Genomic DNA, 24,873 nt, shown 5'->3' on the forward strand with positions numbered 1-24,873 from the left:
TAATTTACATTTAAAATTCTTTTAAAGTATTTGAATTTTTCCCTAAACGATTTCAAAATCTAGTCTGAGTTGGATAACTAGATATTGCTATTGGGAGTATCATGTGGTGATGATATGTTGATTTTTCTAAATAATCTGAGCTCCACCTGAGAAAGCATTATATTGATAATACTATTTTATCTCAACATTTAAAAAAATCTATAAACTTTAAATTGCTCTGTCATGGTAAAATATATATTTTGCTATTTTAACCATTTTAAGTGTACTATTCAGGGACATTATGTACATTCACATTGTGTAACCATCACCACCATCCATCTCCAGAACTTTTTCATCAGTGCCTTTTTGTTTATGTGCACTGTCAAAAGTGCATATTTATAAGTCTTTATGTTATGTATTTACATGTACATTTTTAGGATTCATATGAAAACAATTGAATGAGAATGGGATTTCATGCATGAGTTACTTTCTTTTATCCACTATCCTGATACTTCACGCTCTATGATTCTGTCCTAGCTTCTGTTTGGGAAATCTGATGAAGTGCTGAGAGAACTGACACTTTCTCAAGATTTTTAGTTCGATTATCACCCTTTGATTAGAGATGATTATCTTCAAGCTTACTTCCCAAATAAAACATCACCACCCCGACTGATATTTATTCTTTTCAGTCTTTAAAAAAAAAATGTGTTAGTGTTTTAAAGCCCCATAGTGAAATTAAAGCATGGGTCAGACTTTATATTTTGGGCTAATTCTTTATATAAACTACTATGTACATATTTACAATGTTTTATGGCCTCAGCATGCCTTTGACTTTAATTCAGAGAAAAGTCTTACAGGATTTAGAGTCAGTGCTGGTGAGATAAAGACAGAAGCTCTTTTTTTCTTCAAGAGTGAAATAGGAAATAGACAATTATTAAGATTAAACAACACGTGCCATTATCACTTTTGTAATATTTTACATATATGCAGTAAAATTACATGACTAAAAATGTACCGCAGACAATGGTTCCCTTGTATTCTGCCTTGTCACACTTCACGAGAACTCTGTGTGAACTCCACTTGCCTTATTTTAGAAACCACGGAATGCACACATCTGCAGATGGAACTAAGACTATTTGGTCTTGAAAGGAAAATACTCCAGGCGGATGTGATACATGCCTTTTGGAAGTTGTAGAACTCTCATGTAGAAGAGGAGCTAGCTGTATTCTCTGCTGCTCCAGAGGGCTATCAATGGCATGAATTACAGGAAGAAAGAATTTTGGTTTCATTAAGAAAAAAAGATGTTGATGATTGTCCATAAATAAGAGGGACAGGCACCTCATGAGACTGTGAGCTTCATATTACTGGAAGATTTAAAGCAGGTAATGAGCGATAAGCCAGTGGTGCTGGATTTGGGTATGGATTTCCTGGATTTGGGTAAATTGATGCACATTTATTTATAACCAATGACCTGGCAGGTCCTGTGCTGCCAGGATACTGAGATGCATCAGGCCGATCCTCAAATAGATCCCCATCTACTCGGGGGAGGACATCAGGTCCTCAGAAGATTACATTTGGGTTTTCTAGGATACCACTCTATGATACGTAGTGTGACTACTGGGCACTAGATATAGACTCACGGGAGCGGGGAAACTCCTGAGAAAAGAACTTTTGGGGAAGTGACTTCTAAATCTTAAAGAATAGTTAAGGCATGTTATGGTGCAAAGTCGGACCATACTGTCTTTAAATTTTCTTCCTACCTAAGATAACCTGAAAACCCTTCTTTTCCTCAAAATACATTATTGGCAACAGTTTTCAAAAAATTATACACCTTATCTGTGTAGTCATGAACACCATATTTTTAATAAAGCTTAAGAATGTACTAGCTTTTAAAAAAATCTATTACAAAAGCAGTAGGAAACTAATTCAGTATAGAATTTTAGTTGGAATGACAAATACAGTCCTATGAAGATGACTTTGATGACAGATATGAAAGAAGTAGAGCAGCTGTTTATGGTTACGTCTTGGAAAGAACATTTCCAGCAGAGGGAAGAGAGGGTACAAAGCTCTAGTGAACAAAGGAGGGAGTTGTGGAAGATAAGATCAGAGAATTAAGATCAGGGAGTGGGAATCTGGAGATTATGTGAGGTCTGTAATCTGAGCGACCTGGACAATCTCTGAGGATTTCTGATTGGGGGCTCTGTGACTGCTTCATGCTCAGACCTAACCACAGTGACTGCTCTTTAGAGAACAGACTAGTGGTCTAGGTCTCCTCTGGACTCTAATCCTCAGTGAATGGAGAATGCAGCCATTCATCCATTGTTCATTCTACCTTTCTGTATCTATCTCTTCCTATCTGTATCTATCTCTTCCTATCTGTATCTATCTATCTATCTATCCATCCATCCACCTAATCTATCTGAATAGTCTCAAATTAATAATTAGCATTTTTCAAGCTTTATTGAGATATAATTGGCATATAGTGCTGTGTAAGTAAGTGGTATACAACGTGCTGATTTGATACACTTATATATTGCAAAATGATCACCATCATAGTGTTAGCCACACCTCCATCAGGTCACATAATTACCATTTCCTTTCCATGCTAAGAACTTTTAAGATCTACTCTCTTAGCAACTTTCCAGTATATAATACAGTAATATTAACTGTAATCACCATGATATACATTCTACCCTTATAACCTATCCACCTTATAACTGTAAGTTTGTGCCTTTTGACCAGAATCTCCCCATTTCCCCCACCCCACAGCCCCTGGTAGCCACCAACCTACTCTGTTTCTATAAGTTCAGCTGTTTTAGAGTCTACATGTAAATGATATCATAGGCTTTTTGTCTTTCTCTGTCTGACATTTCATTTAACATAATGTCCTCAAGTTTCATCTATGTTGTTGCAAATGGCAAGATTTATTTTTTCATTCTCATGTCTGAATTACTGAATTATATTCCATTATATCACACCTTCTTTATCCAACATCTGTTGATGGACATTTCTGTTGTTTTCCTATCTTGGCTACTGTGAATAATGCTGCAATGAACATGGAGCACAGGTATCTCTTCAAGATCTTGTTTTCACTTTCTCTTGATACATACTCAGAAGTGGAATTGCTGGATCATATGGTAGCTCTATTTTTTACTTTTTTTTAAGGAACCTCCATACTATTTTCCATAGTGGCTGTACCAATTGACATCCCTACTAACAGTGCACAGGGGTTCTCTTTGCTCCACATCCTTGCCAACACTTTTTATCTCTTGCTCTTGACTTATTGATAACAGCCATACTAAGAATCATGAGGTGATAAGTATCTCATTGTAATTTTGATGTATGTACATTTCCCTGACGATTATTGATATCAAGCACCTTTTCATGTAACCACTGGCCATTAGTATGACTTCTCTGGAAAAATTTCTATTCGATTTCTCTGCCCATTTTTAAGTAAGAATTTTTTTGTTTGTTATTGAGTTGCATGAGTTCTTTATGGTATGGATATTAACTCCTTATCAGATATCTGATTTGCAAATAGTTTATCCCATTCCATAGGTTGCATTTTCATTTTTGTCTATTAGTCCTTTTGCTATGCAGAAGCTTTTTAGTTTGATGTAGTCTTACTTGTTGATTTTCAAGATGCCTTCCCAGAGAGTTTATTTATCTTTGAAAACCACTATCTCACTTCTCTCCCACTCTGTGATCTTATTTTATACCATCCCTCCCAACAGTGGTATGTTGCAGCCACATCAACCTCCAAGTTCTATTCTTTTTTTTTTTTTTTTTTTTTGCGGTACGTGGGCCTCTCACTGCTGTGGCCTCTCCCGTTGCGGAGCACAGGCTCCGGACGCGCAGACTCAGCGGCCATGGCTCACGGGCCCAGCCGCTCCGCGGCATGTGGGATCTTCCCGGACCGGGGCATGAACCCGCGTCCCCTGCATCGGCAGGCGGACTCTCAACCACTGCGCCACCAGGGAAGCCCCAAGTTCTATTCTTGTATGCTTTGAAGAAGTAGTGCTCTCCTCCTTTTCGTCCCTGGGATACTCCTCCCTGGGTTCTTTCTAAGTCAGCCTCTTCCACTTCTCTGGGATTGCAGTCTTTCCTCAGAGGGGACATTTCTGATACTACCTTCAAGAGGACTTTCTTTCATTTTCCTCATAACACTAATCACCATCTGAAATTAGCTTAATCATTTAAAAGCTTCTTTATGACCTCCTCACCACTTTACAGGAATACATACCCATTAAATGTACATTTCATGAAGGAACCTTATACAGAGACTCTATCAATTATTTTCCCAGATGACAACAGATGATATCCAGTTGGGCAATTTGAGATTAGCTTAATAAAAGGACTCTTTATTAAAGTGCAAGCAGATTGTAGGGAAACCATAAGGGATAAGGCCGAATCTGGAGAAGAAATAAGAAGTGGATGCAGTTACCATACTGGGGTTGAAGGAATGAGGGTGTTCTAGAGTCACAGGCAGAGATCATGGCAGGAGAGAGTGTGGAATGGAATGTGGGGGATCCATGGAAAGAAAAACCCAAACTCATTCTCCTTCTATCATCTAATCTCCTGTCAATTGGCCCAGAGTAACCAGAAACCAGAGAGCAGAGAGAAGTCTAGAAAAGTATATATAGTGGAATTGGAGGAGCAGATGGAAGCCATTACACCCTTAAACCTAGGAACAGTGCCTGAAAGAAACATATATTTTAGTACAAGTGTTGACTGAATCTACTATCCCATGTTTCAATCCTGCAGTTCAGCACTCAATTCAAGAAAAAACTCAGATGAAACCAAATCCTTGATTATCACATGTAATATTTCATGATTTTTCATATATAGTATTGCATTATTTTCATCTCAAAAAGTTTTCATCAGCATATCTAACCCATTTTTACAAAATAAGCTGAGATCCACCAAAACTAAGGGACTTGCCTATAACACCAAGGTGATTGCAAAGGGAGAATATATCCCCTGGCAGATTAGTATCCTTTGGTACTATAAGGTTTTATAACCTTAATTTAAGGTTATAACTCTTTCAACCATATATTTCCATTCATATTGGCAGAAATAAAATCTATTTTTCTCATTCTTAATTTTGCTCTAATTATCTTGCATATGTTCGAAAGTTCATCAGTTACAAGACCATACCAGTATTCAATGTAAACTTGCTTATCTACTCTTTTTTTTTTCCAAAAAATAGGATTTATTTCATAATTATTTCAAATTAATTAAAGTTTATGGTATCACTACTGTGGAGTACCTGTGGAGTATTTATACTGTTTTATAAAATGCATGTTTTTTCTTTTTAATCTTAAACTATTATCATACAAGTTTGTTGCTGTACTTTATATACAAATACTGAAAAATAGAGATGGATACTTGAACCTAAATCTAAGATCTGAAGTGACAAAATGTAACATTTCCTTCGGCTGGTTGCATTTTGCTATGGAAGCACTTTAGTCCAGTCGTTTTCAAGTTTCCTCCTTGCTCAAGACCAGGCAATCCATTTTCATTTGTTTGGTTTTAAATGTTAGGAAGTATAGAAACAACCAGTGCCATAAGAAGAGTAACTTTTTGAATAGGAGATTCCCCGCACCACCCCGCCCTCGGTTTTTTCAATAGGCCACAGTATTTAAGGATTCTCTACTCAAAATGAATTTTGTTGTCTGTCTGATTCCCCAGATTCAACTCTAAAAAAAATTCTAGAAACACCATATGTTATTTCTCTGGGACAGTGGTTCCTAATGAAAATGGTGGTGGGAAGGGGAAGCACATCATGGTTATCAGAGGAGATTTCCTTTGAAACTACGTACACAACGCTTTCCTCTCTAAATTCTAACATACAGTCTCCCAAAAGCAGCATTAAACTAAAAGGATGGCTGGATGCGGCGGCTAGATCACCTATCAGACACAAAATGGAGGAGTGCAGGGCAGTTAGGGGTATTCATGACAATTACATCAAATCATCAGAAAAAAACTCTAGTCTTAAATAAGTCTGATAATGTTTATTTGCTCTCTTTTTCATAGAATCAATGTTTTACATATGCATACATATATCATAAAATTTATATATCAAACATATTTGTAAATTATATTGAAAAATCTCATACCAGAAATTGAGTAGAGTAAGAAATATACTTACTGGAAATGAACTGAGTAAAGATAAATCTGGTCAACAACAGGAAAATACATTATGAGTATAAATTCAACCCAGGCATTTATCTAGAAAATACAAATATTATAAGGCAGGCAGAAGTCATGTAGCTTAAGGCATGCAGGACCAGGCCACTGAGATGCAGAGATGAAGAATCTTAGTTAAGACACTTGGAAATGAAACATCAGAAATCCAAGCTGAAGAAAGGACAAACAGATTGAAATAAAAGGGTGTCAGTAGCAGTGTATGAGTAAAACTGCAGGAGCAAAAAATGGAACTTGCCTTTTTTGCAACAATTTCCTGCCAAGGACCAAAGAAATTTCAGATTGTAGTTAAGTCTGAATTAGTAAAAGAACAGCATTAGGTAAGTATAGATAAAATAAGGATGTATATTCAGTTTGTCCTTAGGATTCTATATTTTGTGTTGACAATTGATATTAAATTTTTTATTCATATATGCCTTATTATTTAAGAAATAATATCAAAGACACGTGCGTTTAAGACAAATTTTCTGCAATCTCTCCCTGAAATCATTAGGTATAGATTGGAATTTGTTATAAAATTTATTCACAATTTACCTGCAATAAATCCAGAAGGTTTTAGTTGTTACACTATGAATAAATATAAATATAAATACAGACATAAATATAAATTAGTTCTACACTCAAACAGAAGAACAGGAAATGAGTAGGCTATGTAAATATGCATCTATATCATGATTCATGATTATAAATTATTTATAGGGACTTCCCTGGAGGTCCAGTGGTTAAGACTTCGCCTTCCAATGCAAGGGGTGCGGGTTCAATCCCTGGTTGGGGAGCTAAGATACCACATGCCTCGTGGCCAAAACACCAAAAGATAAAACAGAAGCAATATTGTAACAAATTCAATAAAGACTTTAAAAATGGTCCACATCAAGGGCTTCCCTAGTGGCGCAGTGGTTGAGAGTCCGCCTGCCGATGCAGGGGACACGGGTTCGTGCCCCAGTCCGCGAAGGTCCCACATGCCACGGAACGGCTGGGCCCGTGATCCATGGCTGCTGAGCCTGCGCCTCTGGAGCCTGTGCTCCGCAACGGGAGAGGCCACAACAGTGAGAGGCCTGCGTACCGCAAAAAAAGGTCCACAACAAAAGTAAATGAATAAATAAATAATTTATAGATTCCTTCCTTCAATTCGCCAGTCATTCCACTAGTCAGATGGTCAATCATTCTTATTGAGATTTTTCTAAATGACAAGCACTCCATTAGAGGTTGTAGTATAGTAACTTGGTGACAAGAGAGACAAAATCCCTGCAATGGCAAAGCTTAATAAGATCTAAGTACAAAAACGTGTGGCTAATATAAGTAAGAGGAATCCTGAAAGACAAAATAAAATACGCAAAGGAGATATTCAAGTGTTCAAAGAAGCAAAGTAATATATATGTATCCCAAAAAATAGATAAGAATGAAGAAGAAGATGTTATTCTTTAGAAATCTCACCTTCAGTGTAATCACTTAATTTTTTTACTATATATCTAAAATATATATTGTCTAACAATTTAATTCTTTTTTAAAGGTAGGAGCATTCTGTATAAATTATGTCTAACTTGGTTGACTTAGTGAATGATGACCATCTTTTAGAGCCAATACATTGTTCCTTAACCATATTCCACAATGCTGCACAGTATTTCACTATACGGCTATTACCACAATATATTTAATTATATCCTAACCGTTGGATGTTTTGGGTGTTTCACTTTTTAATACACAGAATTTTTGTTAGCATGTTTTTTTGCTAATGAATCTAGATAGAATCATTTTCTTGTTGTGGACTATTTTATTTTGGAAAACTCACCGTTTGTGATATTTATCTTTTATTTTTTCCCCCCTTAAGGTGTTATTAGAACAGCTTTGCCAAACATGGACAGGGAAGTCAAAGAACAATACCAAGTCCTCATCCAAGCCAAGGATATGGGCGGACAACTGGGAGGGTTAGCTGGAACGACAATAGTCAACATCACCCTAACAGATGTCAATGACAATCCACCTCGATTCCCAAAAAGTATGTTTTTCCTGTTAAGTAGAAATCAGTGCAGATTTTTAAAAAATGTCTTACATTTCATTGAATTTTACAGGAATTGTAATAATTTTCCAGACACTTTTTGTCTTTAGGAAGCAGAAGCTAAAAATTAAATGTCCTCAGAATTACATTTTTCCATTAGAATCATGCATAGTGTGATTTTAATAGAAAAAAATATAAATGAGTCAATAAGTGTACGAATCATGTTATCAATTCTTATAAAAGTAAAATATTCACAATAGGTTGGGATCTTGTCTAATTTCTTACTAGTTGAAAAAGTAATATAAATATGAAAAGTACAATGTAATTTAAGATTTATGACATATATGCCACTGTACTATTTGTTATATCATATAATTAGCATAAAATTTTCTGCCTTCACTTTATCAATTATATGTGTTGAATCATTTCTGTATACTTCCCTGGAGATATCAGATGACATTGCAGTGATGCTATTTCTCTACTTCAGTTGTATTTTATTTTAGTTTTGCAGTAGGTGAAAATTGCTACACTTTCTATGATAATAGAATAATTCACACCTATATCTTCTCTGTAACTCTATATTTCTTACTGAAAATGAATACTTCTCACTTGTGTTACATCCAGTTTTCTTTTGCAGTATTATATTTAACACCAATAAGTACCTGTTCGATTTCTGGTACATTTTCAAGGATTATAGTTCAGTGCTCCTAGGATTTAGAATACAGAAACTGCTTCTTCCATTGCTTATATAAGTAATTTGATAGTCACTAGACACTCATTTGCACGAACAGTTTTAAAAAGCAAAACAAGGCAAATCATTTTCTTCTTCTAACTCCAGGAGAGTTTGAGTTTATCTACTAAAGTATATAACAATGATAATATTTAACTAAATGGATATTTTATTCCTCTAGCTGTGTGGTTTTACATAATTTACTACTTTGTTATTTTTGTCTTAAAATGATCAACCTATATTTTCTTATGGAAATACACTTACTTAGTGATCAGAAAGTCAGTGCACTGAACAAATGTTATAAAAGTGGCAATTAGAAATCATTATACTTTAGCAACTGGGGTGTATATGACAAATGGCTAGTAAATAATAGGTTATGACTAATAACACAGAGTCCTAGAGCAACACTTTCCTTGCTTTCTATTCAGGGAAACCAAAAAAATATAAATATTTCAAAGGAGAAAGAAATAATGCATTTGATTCTCTAGAATATGGCATTAAAAAAGAAAATGTTCCCACCTCAAAAAGACTGATTTTTAACAATTTGACTGCTTATTTGTGGCAATCTGTAATAGCTAATGGAGGAGACTAGTTTGAAAGATTGTTCTACTTTTACATAAAAGGTGACATTGTACATTTGAATTCTGTTTTGGATTTGTGCATAAAAAGTATGTTCAGTTTAGAGTATAAGAAATAGCAGAGATCTTCCTAGGTAGGGTCACTATTCTTATTCACAAGGATGATAGTGAGGTTTTTCAGATGAAGAGTGTAAAACTCAACCAGTGGAAGGAAACAACTTCTGGGTATGGATGAAGGGTAATTTGCAAAAGTTTGAACAGCCATCCAGACAAATAGGCTGGAGTGCAACAAAGAAATGAAAATATCTTAATGGGAGAGAAACTAGAGTATGGTTGGGGAACCAAGATGGCATGCTCAGTTCCCAGGGAGACAGGAAGATCAATTCCAGATCTTATCTAGTGAAAAGAATCTGTACAAAGCAGCAGGCTTCTTTGGGATTTATTCGAAGTTGAATCTGTAGATCTAAGCGTAACTAGATGAGACCCACTAGGAAAGATTATGGGGTTAAGGGCATTTGAACTTTTAGAGCATTTTCATGCTGTGTCAGGAACTTTATCACTTTCGTATTTCCTTTCCTCAGAAACACTCTGAGATCTTTATTTTCCACATTTTACTCTTAAGAAAACTGAGACTTAGATTAACTTGCCCAATATCAGCAAAGCTAACAAAGGCTTTTTTTTGATACTAAAGTTCAAATTTCTTCTAATTTAACATATGAAAATGAAAAGATATTCTTTTCTTTTACCTGCCACTCTGAAACCATATTTTTTAGACACGTCTGCAAAAAAGTCACATGACATAGGCTGAATTGTCATCATAAACAGAAATGAGAGGGTAGAAGGAATATACCAAATAGATCACTGTGATCTAATTATTTTCTTCTTGTGTTACATGCATATTCGAACTATAACCTGAAAGTATAATAGATGAGAGATATTTTTGAATCATGAGAAAGAAGAGAGTTTTCACATTTTTCATGAATAAAAAATTAATCCCCTTGAAATTTTACATGCCTTTGTGTCAAGCCCTTTTTACTGTACTGTTATTTTGATTTATATCCTTCAGAGGAAAAAGACAGAATACATTTATAAACAGAAAAGCCACCTCTTTAGAAGCCAGTGCTCTTTCTGCAGGAATATTTCTCACATTGATCAATTAAACTGAAAATATGACATGAAATGACAAACTGAAATAATAACTTTTGAATGTAAAAGTCAAGAAAACAAATATTTCATACATAATATAACTTAACAAGAGAATTTCCCACAGCTAGCTATATTTGTTCATGTCTGTTAAGCAGTTATGCTGAAAAGAAAATCTTCCTTCAATTGAACTTCATGGAGCTACATCTTTTTCATTGCTTAAAAATGCACAAGATAATTTCTTAAAATTTACTAATCATAATTCATTTTGGCTTTGTGTGTGTACATATGCGTGTGTGACATTGTTAAGCACCCATTTCCATCCATTTCCTTCTATAAATCTGTTAGAAATGAAAATAAAATTAAATGTCATGGCCATTTGTAGGATGCAAGTGTAAATAATTTGCTGTTTTACTGTTGCCAAATAGATGGTTCCTGAGGCATCAGAATTTCCTGCCAATTTCATTTGATGATGGTGACAATGATATTTACTAATAAGTTACCATGTGTCATGCATTATGCAAAATGATTTGCATATATATTCCCATTTAGCTTTACAATGACTGTATAGTATTTTCTCAATTTTAGAAATAAAAGAACAAGAGTATATTATTAATAAAAGTTAAGTAACTTGTCCAAGATCACACAGCTCCTAGGTAGGAGAACCCAAGACCTAATCTTATGAAGGGACTTCAAAACTTTTTATCACTTTCCCTCTTAAAAGGCAATTTGCCTTTAATGCCTGTGTTTTGCCCCAAAAGTCCTACAGACAGAACTGTTCACAAACAAAGGAGGGAATACTGTTTCAGAAATAGAAATAATACCAGGCATGTTAAAAGAGCTCATATAGTCATATAAAAACAAAATATTTTCTTTGTAAATCTTTTACATATACTCATATAGCTTCCATCTATGATAATCGAGGACATCCGTAGAGGATTTCCATCTGTCAAAATAAGCTACAGCAAAATGCTGGTGGTTTCCATTACTTGAATTTTAAATAACAAAACCATCTAACAAGCTGATCTGAATTATACATTATGAGATCAAATCGATTAAGTTTTGTGGTTAATTCACATTAGGCAAAATATTTCTCTCACTTGTCTCTTCTGTGTAATAGTTTTGTAATGAATAAGAAAACAACTTAGGTGAAATAAAGCCCTCATACTTTACATAAAAAGGGATAATTTGTAGGAAATATAAAGAAGTGTTTGCTTCTTTTTCCTTTCTTTTTCAATATAATAAGCATTTAAGAGAACTGTTTGTATGGTAAATGGATTCAAATGCAGAAAATAAGACATTAATATTTATTTTACGACAAATTCTTAGTCATAAGTAAAACAGTATTTTAAAGTAAGTCTGTTTTTTGGGAATTCCCTGGCACTCCAGTGGTTAGGACTTCAAGCTTTCACTGCTGTGGCCCAGGTTCAATCCCTGGTTGGGGAACTAAGAAGATCCAGCAAACCAACTGCAGAGTGAGGCCTAAATAAGTAAACTAATAAATAAATAAACAAAATAAAGTAAATCTGTTTTCATCAAATGCCCACCAAACATGTTTATATTGACTGTTTCTAGTTATAGGACAGTTGATTCAGTTATAAGTCAATAAAATATTATTTGTACAATAGTTATTTTCTAAAACATATAATTGTATCCAATATTATACCTAGAACCATGAACCCAATTATATCCAGATGGGGCACAAAGTCTGTTTCTCTTTGTTTACCATTTACCATCTTTATACCTGGAAAACTATAAGCTTTGATACTGATATTTACTTAGTAAAACCATGTAATAAGTCATTCCGAATACAGAATTAAAGACTAATTGAATTTTGACAGCTACTCAGATCCAGCCTTAGAAAATGTACCATCACGTTCTGCCAGGTGTCCAAAGTTTGATTGTCGTGGGGATAACTGAGATTGACTACTAAAGATATAAGTTCATGTGTTAAGTTTATTTTTAGATATAATATTTGTACATATTTATATTTTTATATTTATTTATATATATAATTTGAGAATTCAAAACTTTATATAGATTTATATATTTATTTAAATAATATCATAGGAGAAAATTTTTCCTGGATTTTGAGTGCCCAAGATATGTCTGAATGTGTAAATATATGTATGCTGAGAATCACTTCGGTTCTTTTCACAATCTCTTTCTGTGACTGTTAGGGAGTTGAATTATGTACAAATCTCTCCTTCCAACTTATCTGGAGACTCTGGCCAAGGGCCTGCTTCCTACCTGCAGATCAAGTACAAATAACTGTTAACACCCTCAGCATGTTTCTAAATGATGCCTCTGAGGCAAAGGTGGAATTTCTGTTCTTATCACTGCCTCCAATATGCTATTTTAGGTGAAAGAATGAGAAAGAGAAGATGGTGGCAATTACTCTGAAAGAATACCAAAAGAGGCATGACTAAAATAATGGGTCTTATGTGAGCTCCACCACTATTAAAATGAGAATGACTACTTCAGCTTCACTCAAATATTTGAGATTGGAAGGGTGGCGTGGACCAACTGGTCTGCAAAGTTAACTGTATAGATCAAATGTAAGTGAAGGCTTTCCTTAATTGGAACTGGGTGTCGGTTTTAAATAGTAATAAAAAAATTAATATATGAAGGTGTTAATGATATAAATTCATATTTGCTTATGTTTCTCAAACTTAGTACTGGTGCCAATTTAACATCAACTTTAATACACAGTTTAATTCCCATAATTTAACCTAGTCTGTGGCTTTTAGGTCAGTGCCTCCCAAAGATATAAATATGACAAAAAATTAGATAAGTTGATCTTTGATATTGTATGTATGTATGCTATATGACAATTAGATATGCTCCTCATTTGGGAGGAAATGTTTAAAAAGCATTAAAAGTCGGGCTTCCCTGGTGGCGTAGTGGTTGAGAGTCCGCCTGCCGATGCAGGGGACACGGGTTCGTGCCCCGGTCCGGGAAGATCCCACATGCCACGGAGCGGCTGGGCCCGTGAGCCATGGCCGCTGTGCCTGCGCTTCGGGAGCCTGTGCTCCGCAACGGGAGAGGCCACAACAGGGAGCGGCCCGCGTACCGCAAAAAAAAAAAAAAAAAAAAACATTAGAAATCATAAATTTTAGGGGTTAAAAAATTATACAAAGCGTTTATATTCAGGTATCTTCCAGTTCTTACATAGAATGTGAGCATGAGTCATATTTGATGACTCTTATTTCTATTCTTGAAAAATAAGCCAAGACACATTATAAAACTAGCTTTTTACTAAGGGAAATAAGCACTTCAAGTTTAATTCCCAAATGGGCCTTTGTCTACTTCAATAAAAATAAATAAGAAACAACTATTTCCTGAAGATAAGGCATGCAAACGATAAACTGGGACTTATTCACCAGTGGCTCTCCCAGGGGTTCTCAAATTGTATTTGCCTCAGGAATTCCTTGGGATCCTATGTCCCAGCGAGGGAAGTTCTGCTTCAGTTGACATAGCTTAAATCCAGAAATCTGAATTATAGATGAGTGTTCCAGTAGATTGTGTTATAGATCGTCTGCAGGGCACAACTTGAAAATCTGTGATGAAGGAGCAAGTGTTGATTCTCTCAGAAGGCTTTTTCATTATTCGTTAACTAGAGGTAATGAGTTAATTATTTTGTACCTCATGAGAATTTTTTGATTCATGCAAAATTCCACCTATTTGGGTGGAGACTGAGTATTAAAAATGTAGTCTTTTTTTTTTTTTTTTCCGTGGTACGCGGGCCTCTCACTGTTGTGGCCTCTCCCGTTGCAGAACGCAGGCTCCGGACGCGCAGGCTCAGCGGCCACGGCTCACGGGCCCAGCCGCTCAGCAGCATGTGGGATCCTCTAGGATCGGGACACGAACCCGTGTCCCCTGCGTCGGCAGGCGGACTCTCAACCACTACACCACCAGGGAAGCCCGACAAAATGTAGTCATTTTAAACTAAGTATTTTGAAAGTTTTTTTTTTTTTTAACATATTAAGCACTCATATACAGTTGTACGTCTTGTTTAGAAGTTTTCCAAAGAGTTTACGGATATCAGATACTGATGCTTTAAGGCTGAACTCAAACTGGATCAAAATGAATACAATTTGAAGACAAGCTCAGTGAAAAACTTTGCACTCCCAGTTCTCCAATGAGAAGTGATTAGTGAGTTTCACTAGACTCTATGTGGGCAGATGTAAGCAAATGAAAAATAGCAGTAATAGAATGTTTAAATAATTTTTCATTGCTATAATTATCATTATTCACATCATATTGTGCTTTGCTAATGAGTATATGAGTCCTTTTAAAATAGTGCTGACACTTTTTGATGACTTATTTCGTTCTGTTTCCCATGTGGCAAAGTATAAAAGATTGTAGCCTGGTTGCTCCATTGCCCCATTAGCAGACTCTCAGAAGAATTATGCTTATGAGCTGGATGGCCAGCGACCTTCTTGAGGTGGCAATTACAATCGTAATACTATTTTAAACACTTTTACCCAGAGTAAAGGATATATGCTATGATTGTTAATATCATTTCCCTAGTTTGCTTAAAATGCTTAAGTTTATTTTATTTCAGTATTTGAAAATCACATTATAGTCAATTAAAATTCCTGCCACACAAATGGGACATAATGAAACTTAAAAGCTTTTGCACAGCAAAGGAAACCATAAACAGGACGAAAAGACGACCCTCAGAATGCGAGAAAATATTTGCAAATGAAGCAACTGACAAAGGATTAATCTCCAAAATACACAAGCAGCTAATGCAGCTCAACATTATAAAAACAAACAACCCAATCCAGAAATGGGCAGAAGACCTAAATAGACATTTCTCCAAAGAAGATATACAGATTGCCAACACACACATGAAAGAATTCTCAACATCATTAATCGTTAGAGAAATGCAAATCAAAACTACAATGAGATATCATCTCACACTGGTCAGAATGGCCATCATCAAAAAATATACAAACGGGGCTTCCCTGGCGGTGCAGTGGTTGAAAGTCTGCCTGCCGATGCAGGTGACGTGGGTTCGTGCCCCGGTCCAGGAAGATCCCACATGCTGCAGAGTGGCTGGGCCTGTGAGCCAAGGCCACTGAGCCTGCACGTCCAGAGCCTGTGCTCTGCAACGGGAGAGGCCACAACAGTGAGCGGCCCACGTACCGCAAAAAAAAAAAAAAAAAAAAAAATATATATATATATATATATATATATATACACAAACAATAAATGCTGGAGAGGGTGTGGAGAAAAGGGAACCCTCTTGCACTGTTGGTGGAATGTAAATTGATACAGCCACTATGGAGAACAATATGGAGGTTCCTTAAAAAACTAAAAATAGAACTACCATACGACCCAGCAATCCCACTACTGGGCATATACCCTGAGAAAACCATAATTCAAAAAGAGTCATGTACCACAATGTTCATTGCAGCTCTATTTACAATAGCCAAGACAAGGAAGCAACCTAAGTGTCCATCAACAAATGAATGAATGAAGAAGATGTGGCACATATATACAATGGAATATTACTCAGCCATAAAAAGAAACGAAATTGAGTTATTTGTAGTGAGGTAGATGGATCTAGAGACTGTCATACAGAGTGAAGTAAGTCAGGAAGATAAAAACAAATACTGTATGCTAACACATATATATGGAATCTAAGAAAAAAAAAAAAAGGTCGTGAAGAACCTAGGGGAAAGATGGGAATAAAGACACAGACCTACCAGAGAATGGATTTGAGGACATGGTGAGGGAGAAGGGTAAGATGGGTTAAAGTGAGAGAGTGGCATGGACATATATACTCTACCAAACGTAAAATAGATAGCTAGTGGGAAGCAGCCGCATAGCACAGGGAGATCAGCTCTGTGCTTTGTGACCACCTAGAGGGGTGGGATAGGGGGGGTGGGAGGGAGGGAGGGAGATGCAAGATGGAAGAGATAGGGGGATATATGTATATGTATAACTGATTCACTTTTTTATAAAGCAGAAACTAACACACCATTGTAAAGCAATTATACTCCAATAAAGATGTTAAAAAAATTCCTGCCACTTTTATACAATCATATATATGTATTTATTCATACTTGTTCATGATTCTTAAGAGAATTGAAGGAATTGAATAATACTATCTTTACTTTTCTCAGTCAACAGTGCACTCTATAAGACAAATATCTATATGTATAAATATATTACAACCACAGTAAAATTCCATAATAGGAATATGATCAGAATAATTATTGGCATAAATATTATACAGTTATTAGATCTAGCTGGGATTATTAGGAAATATGAAGGATATAGCATTTAAGAAGAAATATATAGTAAGAATTTAACAGACTGAAAGAGAGAAGGTTGGTTAAGAGTGCCTCACTCCTGAATTATACACATGTATTTATGTATGTATGTATGTGTGTGCTTTTGAGTAGAGAGGCAATATCATAAATCAATATGTTTAAAAACTAACTTTGTTAAGTTGGTAAACACTGAAGTAGAGGATGTGGCACAAACCCAGGGCAGTTGTTTGGAATAAACAAACAGCCAGAATTGAGAAATACACAGCAGCAGAATGGAAAGGACTTTGTGATCTATTGGATTCAGAGATAAGTAAGATAAAGAGCATGTGAAGAAATTATTTAAGTAGGAGATGGTTTTTCTGCTGATATGCTGAAATTTGAATGGAAATGAGCAAATCATGGCTGAAAATATAGGGAACCTCAAAGAGAAGTCAGAGTCAAAAAACATTTCCGAGAGACCATTTAATGATAGAAGTGACAAAGGAAACTTGAGGCATGCATGAAATTAATCAGATTAAAGAGGGCATAATTCTTTAATTTTGAATGTAAGAAAATCCAGGAGGCGGAATGAACAAAGGTATAAAGAGGAGCTTAAAAATCACCACCTCAAACCTTTAATACATATATTTCTGACAATGGTGTATATTTTTAACCACAGATGTGAAGGTATCCTAAATTCTTATTTATGTCATATGGTTTAAATCTATTTCATATTTGCCTTATTATTGGTCTTAGCATTTATATAGGCAAAGAAATTGAACTTATACAGTATTTATGAAAGTTAAACATGATATAAATAATACTAAAACCATGGAAACAAAATATTTTGCACATATCTATTTTATTAAATATTGGACACAATAAATTATATCCTTTAACAAATAATTTTCATGGATTGCTAGTTTTATAGAAAAGTAAATGCAAAAATGGCTATATCATTTTTTTGTATATATAAAGGCATAAAAATTTAATCTCTTCCCTCAAGCAGCTCTGTGTATAATGGAGAATTATACTATTTGAAGTAAAATGAATGATAGACTTATGCACACGATGATATACAAATGTGTAAGATGGGTACCAAATCATTACAGAGCAGATCTGAGAGGATGTAGAAGGAATTAATATCAATATTGATTTCTGAAACCTCTAAGAAGAGTTAGCCAGTGGAAGAGCAAATGTGTACCAAAATATTTTAGACCATTGAAAAAACATAATGTATTATTTAAAGAATCGTGAAAAAATGGAAGTGCAAAAACAAGAAAAAATTTCATCAAAAAATGACTTGAAGTTGCCATTGAAAGAATGAAGAATAGAATTTATGTAAAGGGGGATTAGGAGCAGTGGGAAAATGAAACATTTTAGGCATAAGTAACAAGATAGGGAAGAGATATGTAGTGTTCAATTATAAAATACAGTCAATTAAAGAAAATTTAAACCATTGTATACATACATTAATGCATTAACACATGATGAATATTTAGAAATAAAATTTGTAGATCAATGAATTTGGTGCTATTGAAAAAATTAATTTTGGTTAAGTTTATTTTCTAGACTAGTCTCGCAATGTTTCAAAAAAATCTGTGAAAAATCAAACTCTTGGTTAAATAAGTATTCCCAGGTGAATTTGAATTTCAAACATTTTTCAGGCCTAGTTTGTAAGATGTTGAATATATTTATAATTTATAATAAAACCTCAGGTGTGACCCATTTTTGTGAAATTATTGGGCAATATCAATGAGAATTATCCATCTACTATGTTTTGTTAGGTGGGTCAGAAATTACATAGACAAGGACAAAAGAAAGGTTTACATGATTAATGGAGGTTTTAAGGGAATATTAAATGTACTCCATAAAATGAATGCACAACGGAAGGTTATTGATGCACTTGAAACGTTGTGCACTCTTGCCAAGTTCTACATCATGTTTACTACGTAATGGAAGTAGTGGTTATATAAATCACATATATTAAAAATACATATTTTTGAGAATCAGGAACACTTTTTATTCTGACAATCATTAAGTAACATAAATGGGTTTTTGTTTCATAGTTCATTTGGAATTGGTTTGGTTGGAATTTTCAATACTGGCAAGTGAATGATGAGACAAGGCAAAGCCTGTCAAGCCATCCATTTCCAAACTAAAGCCCCATCTGCACTGGCCCAGTTTGGCTTGGGGGTGGACTGGCAGACAGGAGAAGTCTTAATTTTGCACATGGATCAAATCACTAATTAATATGATATACTGGAAATTTCTGATTTCCAGATCTAGATTTTGGTAATTAAAGTCAACATAAGACTACTATTTGAAAATGAACAGAGAAGGCAAAGCATACTGGCAATGAAGAAAGTCTAAAGGAACAGTGAGAGACAAAGGAAAAATAAGGTTTTTATTACATTTTGCATGTTGTACTTTTTTAGACTAATGGTAACATGATGTGGGATAGTCTAAAAGTTCAGGAAGCTGAGCTATCCCCTCTATGATATTATTTTTTTTCTATGAAATATGAGACATGGTCATATGAGATATGTTTTTTTCTTTTATTACCTTTTTATTTTCCATAGATAAGGCAAGATCATTTTGTGTGCTATTATACTTGCTTAAGTAATTAAAACACTAAAATATTTCTAAAGCAACATTTTACCTCTCTGTAATTAGACGGTAAATCACACACACACACACATATACACAAGATCACTATTTGAACAATTTAATGTCTGACTTCAATCACTGAATCAACAGTTTTATAGTAATATGCATTTATTTTCTAAATTTTATTTATTTGTTTTTGTTTATGAAGTTTTTATTTTGTTTTTTAAAAGTGTACAATTCGGTGCTTTTTACTATACACAAAAAGTTGTGCAACCATCTCTACTAATTCTAGAATATTTTATCATTCCATAAAGAAACCACATACCCATGAGCAGTTATTCCCCAGTTCCTCTCAATTGCATCCTCCACTCCTGTGCATAATTTTATCTACTTTCTGTCTCTGTAGATTTACTTATCTGTACACTCCATAAAATGGAGTAATACAATATGTAATCTTTTATAACTAGCTTGTTTAACTTAGCACAGTATCTTTAAAGATTAATCCATTTTGTAGCGTGTATCAAAAAATAGTTCACTTTTATAAATTGACATATATTTGACATACAATAATATGTTAGTTTCAGGTCTAGAACATAGTGATTTGACATTTAAATTCATCACTAAAAGATCACTACAGTAAATCTATTGACCATCTATCCTCATACAAAGCCATGACAGTACCAGTGATGATATTCCCTACTCTGTACAATGACACTGTGATTATTTATTTTATAACTGGAAGTATACACCTCTGAATTCCCTTCACCTATTTTGCCCATCCCTATCACCTTCTTCCCCTCTGGAAACCACCCATTGTTTTTTCTCTGTGTCTATGAGTCTGTTTTTGTTTTGTTTTATTTTCTATTTTGTTTTTTAAATACCAAATATAAGTGAGATCATATGATATTTGTCTTTTTCTGTCTGGCTAATTTTACTTAGTATAATACCCTGTAAATCCACCCATGTTGTAGCAAATGGTAGGATTTCATTCTTTTTATGGCTGAGTGATATTCCATTGTATATATGTACCACATCTTCTTTATCCATTCATCTCTTGATGTTCATTTAGGTTGCTTTAATTTCTTGGCTATTGTAACTAATGTTGCAATTAATATATGGGTGCATATAACTTTTTGAATTAGTGTTTTTGTTTTCTTTGGGTATATATCCAGAATTGAAATTGCTGGATCATCAACACTTATTTTTTGGCTTTTTGAGATAACCATTCAGACAGGTGTGGGACAATATCTCATGATTTTGATTTTTACTTCCCTAATGATAAGTGTTGTTGAGCATCTTTTCACGTGCCTGTTGGTCATTTGTACTTCTTCAGAAAAATGTCTTTTCAGGTCCTATGCCTATTATTCAATTTTTTTTTTTTTTTGAGTTTATGAGTTCTTCAAGTATTTTGGGTATTAACCCTTTACTGGATATACCATTTGGAAATATCTTCAATTCAAAAGTGTGTTTTTTTAATTTTTTAATAGTCTCATCTGCTTATTTTTGGTTTTGTTTCCCTTGCTGGAGGAGACATATCCAAAGAAATATTGCTAAGATAGATTTTAAAGAACACATCACCTATGTTTTCCTCTAGTAATTTTGTGGTTTCAGGTCTTAAATTTAAGTCTTTAATCCATTTTGAGTGTATTTTTGTATATCATGTGAAAAAGTGGTTCAGTTTCATTATTTTTCATGTACCTGTCTGGTTTTCCCAGCACCATATATTGAAGAGGTGATCTTTCCCCCACTGGATATTCTTGCCTCCTTTGTTGTAGATTAATTTACCATAAGTGCATGGATTTATTTCTGGGGGGTCTCTATTCTGTTCCATTGACCTACTGATCTAACAGTACCATTGACCTAACAGTACCATACTGTTTTCATTACTGTAGCTTTGTAGTAAAGTTTGAAATCCATGAGCATGATACTTCCAGCTTTGTTCTTCTTTCTCAAGATTTCTTTTGCTATTAGCGGTCTTTTGTGGTTCCATACAAATTTTAGGATTATTTGTTCCAGTTCTGTGAAAAATGGTATTTGTATTTTAATAAGGTTACATTAAATCTGTAGATTGCCTTGGGTAGAATATTTAACAATATTAATTCTTCTAATCCATGAGCATGGTATATCTTTCCATTTATTTGTAAGTTTTCAATTTCTTTTATCAATGTCTTTTAGTTTTCAGAGTACAGGTTTTCACCTCCTTGGTTATACTTATTTCCAGGTATTTTATTCTTTTTGATCAAATTGTACAGAGGATTGTTTTCTTAATTTTTCTTCCAACAGTTATTATTAGTGTGTAGAAATGCAACAAATTTCTGTAAATTAATTTGGGATCCTACATCTTTACTGAATTAATTTATTAGTTCTAATAGTTTTCTTTCTTTTTTTTTTTTTTGGTGGAGTCTTCAGGATTTTCTATGTATAAGATATGTCATCTAAAAAGAATAACAGTTTTATGTCTTTCTTTCTAATTTGGTGCTTTTATTTATGTTCTTTTACTTATTTTTCTTGTCAGATTGCTGTGGCTAGGACTTCCAATACTATGTTGAATAAAAGTGGTGAGAGTGGGCATCCTTGTCTTGTATCTGGTGTTAGAGGAAATGCTTTCACCTTTTTACCATTGACTATGATGTTGGCTATGGGTTTGTCATATATAGCTTTTGTTATGTTGAGATATGCTTCCTTTATACCCACTTTGTTAATAGTTTTTATCATAAATGAATGTTGAATTTTGTCAAAAGTTTTTCTGTATGTATTGAGATGATCATATGATTTTTATCCTATGATAATGTGATGCATCACATTGATTGATTTGTGGATTTAGAACCATACTTGCATTCCTGGTATAAAATCCACTTGGTCATGGTGTATGAACCTTTTAATGTATTGTTTAATTTGGCTTGCCAATGTTTTGTTGAGGACTTTTGCATCTATGTTAATCAGGGATATAGTCCTATAAATTAATGCTGACCTCACAGAATGAGTTTGGAAGAGTCTCTTCCTCTTCAAATTTTTGGAATAGTTTGAGACAAATAGATATTAACTTTTCTTTAAATGTTTGTTAAAATCCACTTGTGAAGCTGTCTGGTCCTGGACTTTTGTTTATTGGGAGTTTTTTGATTACAGATTAGACTTCATTACTAGTAATTGGTCTGTCCAGATTTTCTATTTTTTTCTGATTCAGTCTTGAAAGAATGCAGTGCTTCTTGGAATGTATTCATTTCTTCTAGGTTGTCCAATTTTTTGGCATATAATTTTTTTGTCATAATCTCTTATTATCCTTTGTATTTCTGTGGTGACATTTGTAACTTCTCCCATTTCATTTTTGTTTTCATTCATTTTAATTTCTTTTCTTCTTGATGTGTCTGGCTAGAGGTTTATAAATTTTATTTATCTTTTCAAAGAACTAAATCTTAGTTTCATTGATCTTTTCTATATATATATATATATATATATATATATATATATATATATTTTTTTTTTTTTTTTTTTTTAACCTCTATTTCCTTTATTTCTTCTTGGCTCTGTGCTATTTTCTTCCTTCTAGTAACTTTAAGTTTTGCTTATTCTTCTTTTTCTCATTCCTTTAGGTGTAAATTTAGATTGGTTATTTGAGATTTTTCTTGTTTTCTGAGGTAGGCCTATACCATTATAATCTTCCCACTTAGAACTGCTTCTGCTGTTTCACATAGGTTTTGGAATGCTGTGTTTCGATTTTCAAACTCTGTGGTTGTAACTTCCCTCCTGTTTGCCAGTTATCATCCTGGGGGTGTGGGTCTTGAGTATAATCTATCTCCTCCCCTTCTACCCATCTTGTCGTGGTCCCTTCTTTATATCTTTAGTTTCAGAAAATCTTTTCTGTAAGACTTTAGGTTGTTCTCATAGATAGTTGCTCTGTAAGTAGTTGTAATTTTGGTGTGCCCAAATGATGAGATGAGTTTAAGTCCTTTCTACTCTGCCATCTTGATTCTCCTCTCTATTTTCTAAAGTTGAAATGTAAATATAATATTTCAAGTAATCACCTCCTTAAGTGGTCTCAAGTATATGCTTTCAAGTTCTTAAAAATGTTTAACATTCTTATCAATTTGAAATAATTTCTACTTAGGCCTAATTACCTCCAACTTAGTTATTTGTTACATATAGATACGTTTTATGTGCAGCTGAACATTGACTTCTTATGTATTGTTTTTCAGTAGCTTTAGATTAGTTATTATTATAAGCATAAAATAAAATGTATTTCAAAAGAGAAGTTGTAATGGATTATTCCATCTTCTTTTTATTTTCTATTCTTATGGCTGAATGTTGTCACAGTACTGTATAATTCATTCATTCATTTAATGTATTTATTCAGGTCCTATAATCTTTATTTCTGATTAAACTGTAACATATTAATTTGTATTTTGTTAAGTAAATATATGTTTTTGGTGTTTTCATCAATACTTGGAAAGTTTCTCAAAGAAAAAGGAAGGGAAATATATAACCTTTGTCCTTAGGTATTAATGAATGTGCACACATTCACACACACACACGCAGTGCAAGTTCTAATAATCAAAGTATAACTTTTTGAGTAGCATTAGTTACTTAGAGGATGCCCACTTCGCCTATAATTAAGTAACAAATACTTTTACCTTTAGAATTAACAGGGCACATTACCTGTAAGAAGGTAGAGAATTTGATCACTATAATTCTACCTTAGTTCACTGCATGCAGTTTTCTCCTTTTCTATGGGAACATGGTTATTTTTATTCAGCCTAGCATGCATATTTGATAACTATGTAAGTATATATTCTTATTGACTCTGTGAATAATTTCTTGTTACCTGTCTTCTATCATAATGTGTGTTGTAGAGGTAGTGCCATTAAGATGTTTCATATGTGTCAAAAGTAGGATGTCCAGAAAATGATGGCAGTGTAATTACATGGTACATCATAAGCGATCCAACTTTGGTACAGGTGAAGATTTACTTCAGTTTTGAATTAATCTTAATGACCCTAGCTTTATTGCTGTTGAGTTTCTAGAAACGATAAAATGTCAAGTCATTGGAAATAAAATGACAGAACCTAAACAATCTGACAAGACTAATGCATAGCTTCTCTGACTTGTTCCATGTTCTGTAGACTTTATTGTCAACTACAATGTTCTACTGAGAAATGCTTGTCTTAATGAATGCATCTTCCACCTTACTACAATGTATATCTGTTATGCAAAGAACAGAAAATTCAGTGCTCTCTATGTGTTTGTTTTATGTACACTAAAACCTCAATGTAGAAAACAGATGTAAGTGGAAAATACTGTTTTACTTCTATTATATCTTAATTTTAGTAGGGCATGTTAGTTGAATGCTATTAATTCCATCTTTTTAGG

At 34.0% G+C, this 24,873-nt stretch overlaps 1 protein-coding gene across 2 annotated transcripts in view; it reads left to right on the top strand.

Annotated features, from left to right (window-relative positions):
* CDH12 (cadherin 12) overlaps positions 1 to 24,873 on the top strand; it is a 416,625-nt gene that overhangs the window by 327,711 nt on the left and 64,041 nt on the right. For both annotated transcript variants that reach the window (XM_032626909.1, XM_032626910.1), the window contains one exon: positions 8,015 to 8,182. In XM_032626909.1, coding sequence (XP_032482800.1) covers positions 8,015 to 8,182 — 168 coding nt within the window. The remainder of the gene's footprint in view (positions 1 to 8,014; positions 8,183 to 24,873) is intronic.

This window comes from Phocoena sinus, chromosome 3 (genome assembly GCF_008692025.1).
Source record: "Phocoena sinus isolate mPhoSin1 chromosome 3, mPhoSin1.pri, whole genome shotgun sequence".
In the NCBI taxonomy this organism is placed as follows: Eukaryota; Metazoa; Chordata; class Mammalia; order Artiodactyla; family Phocoenidae; genus Phocoena; species Phocoena sinus.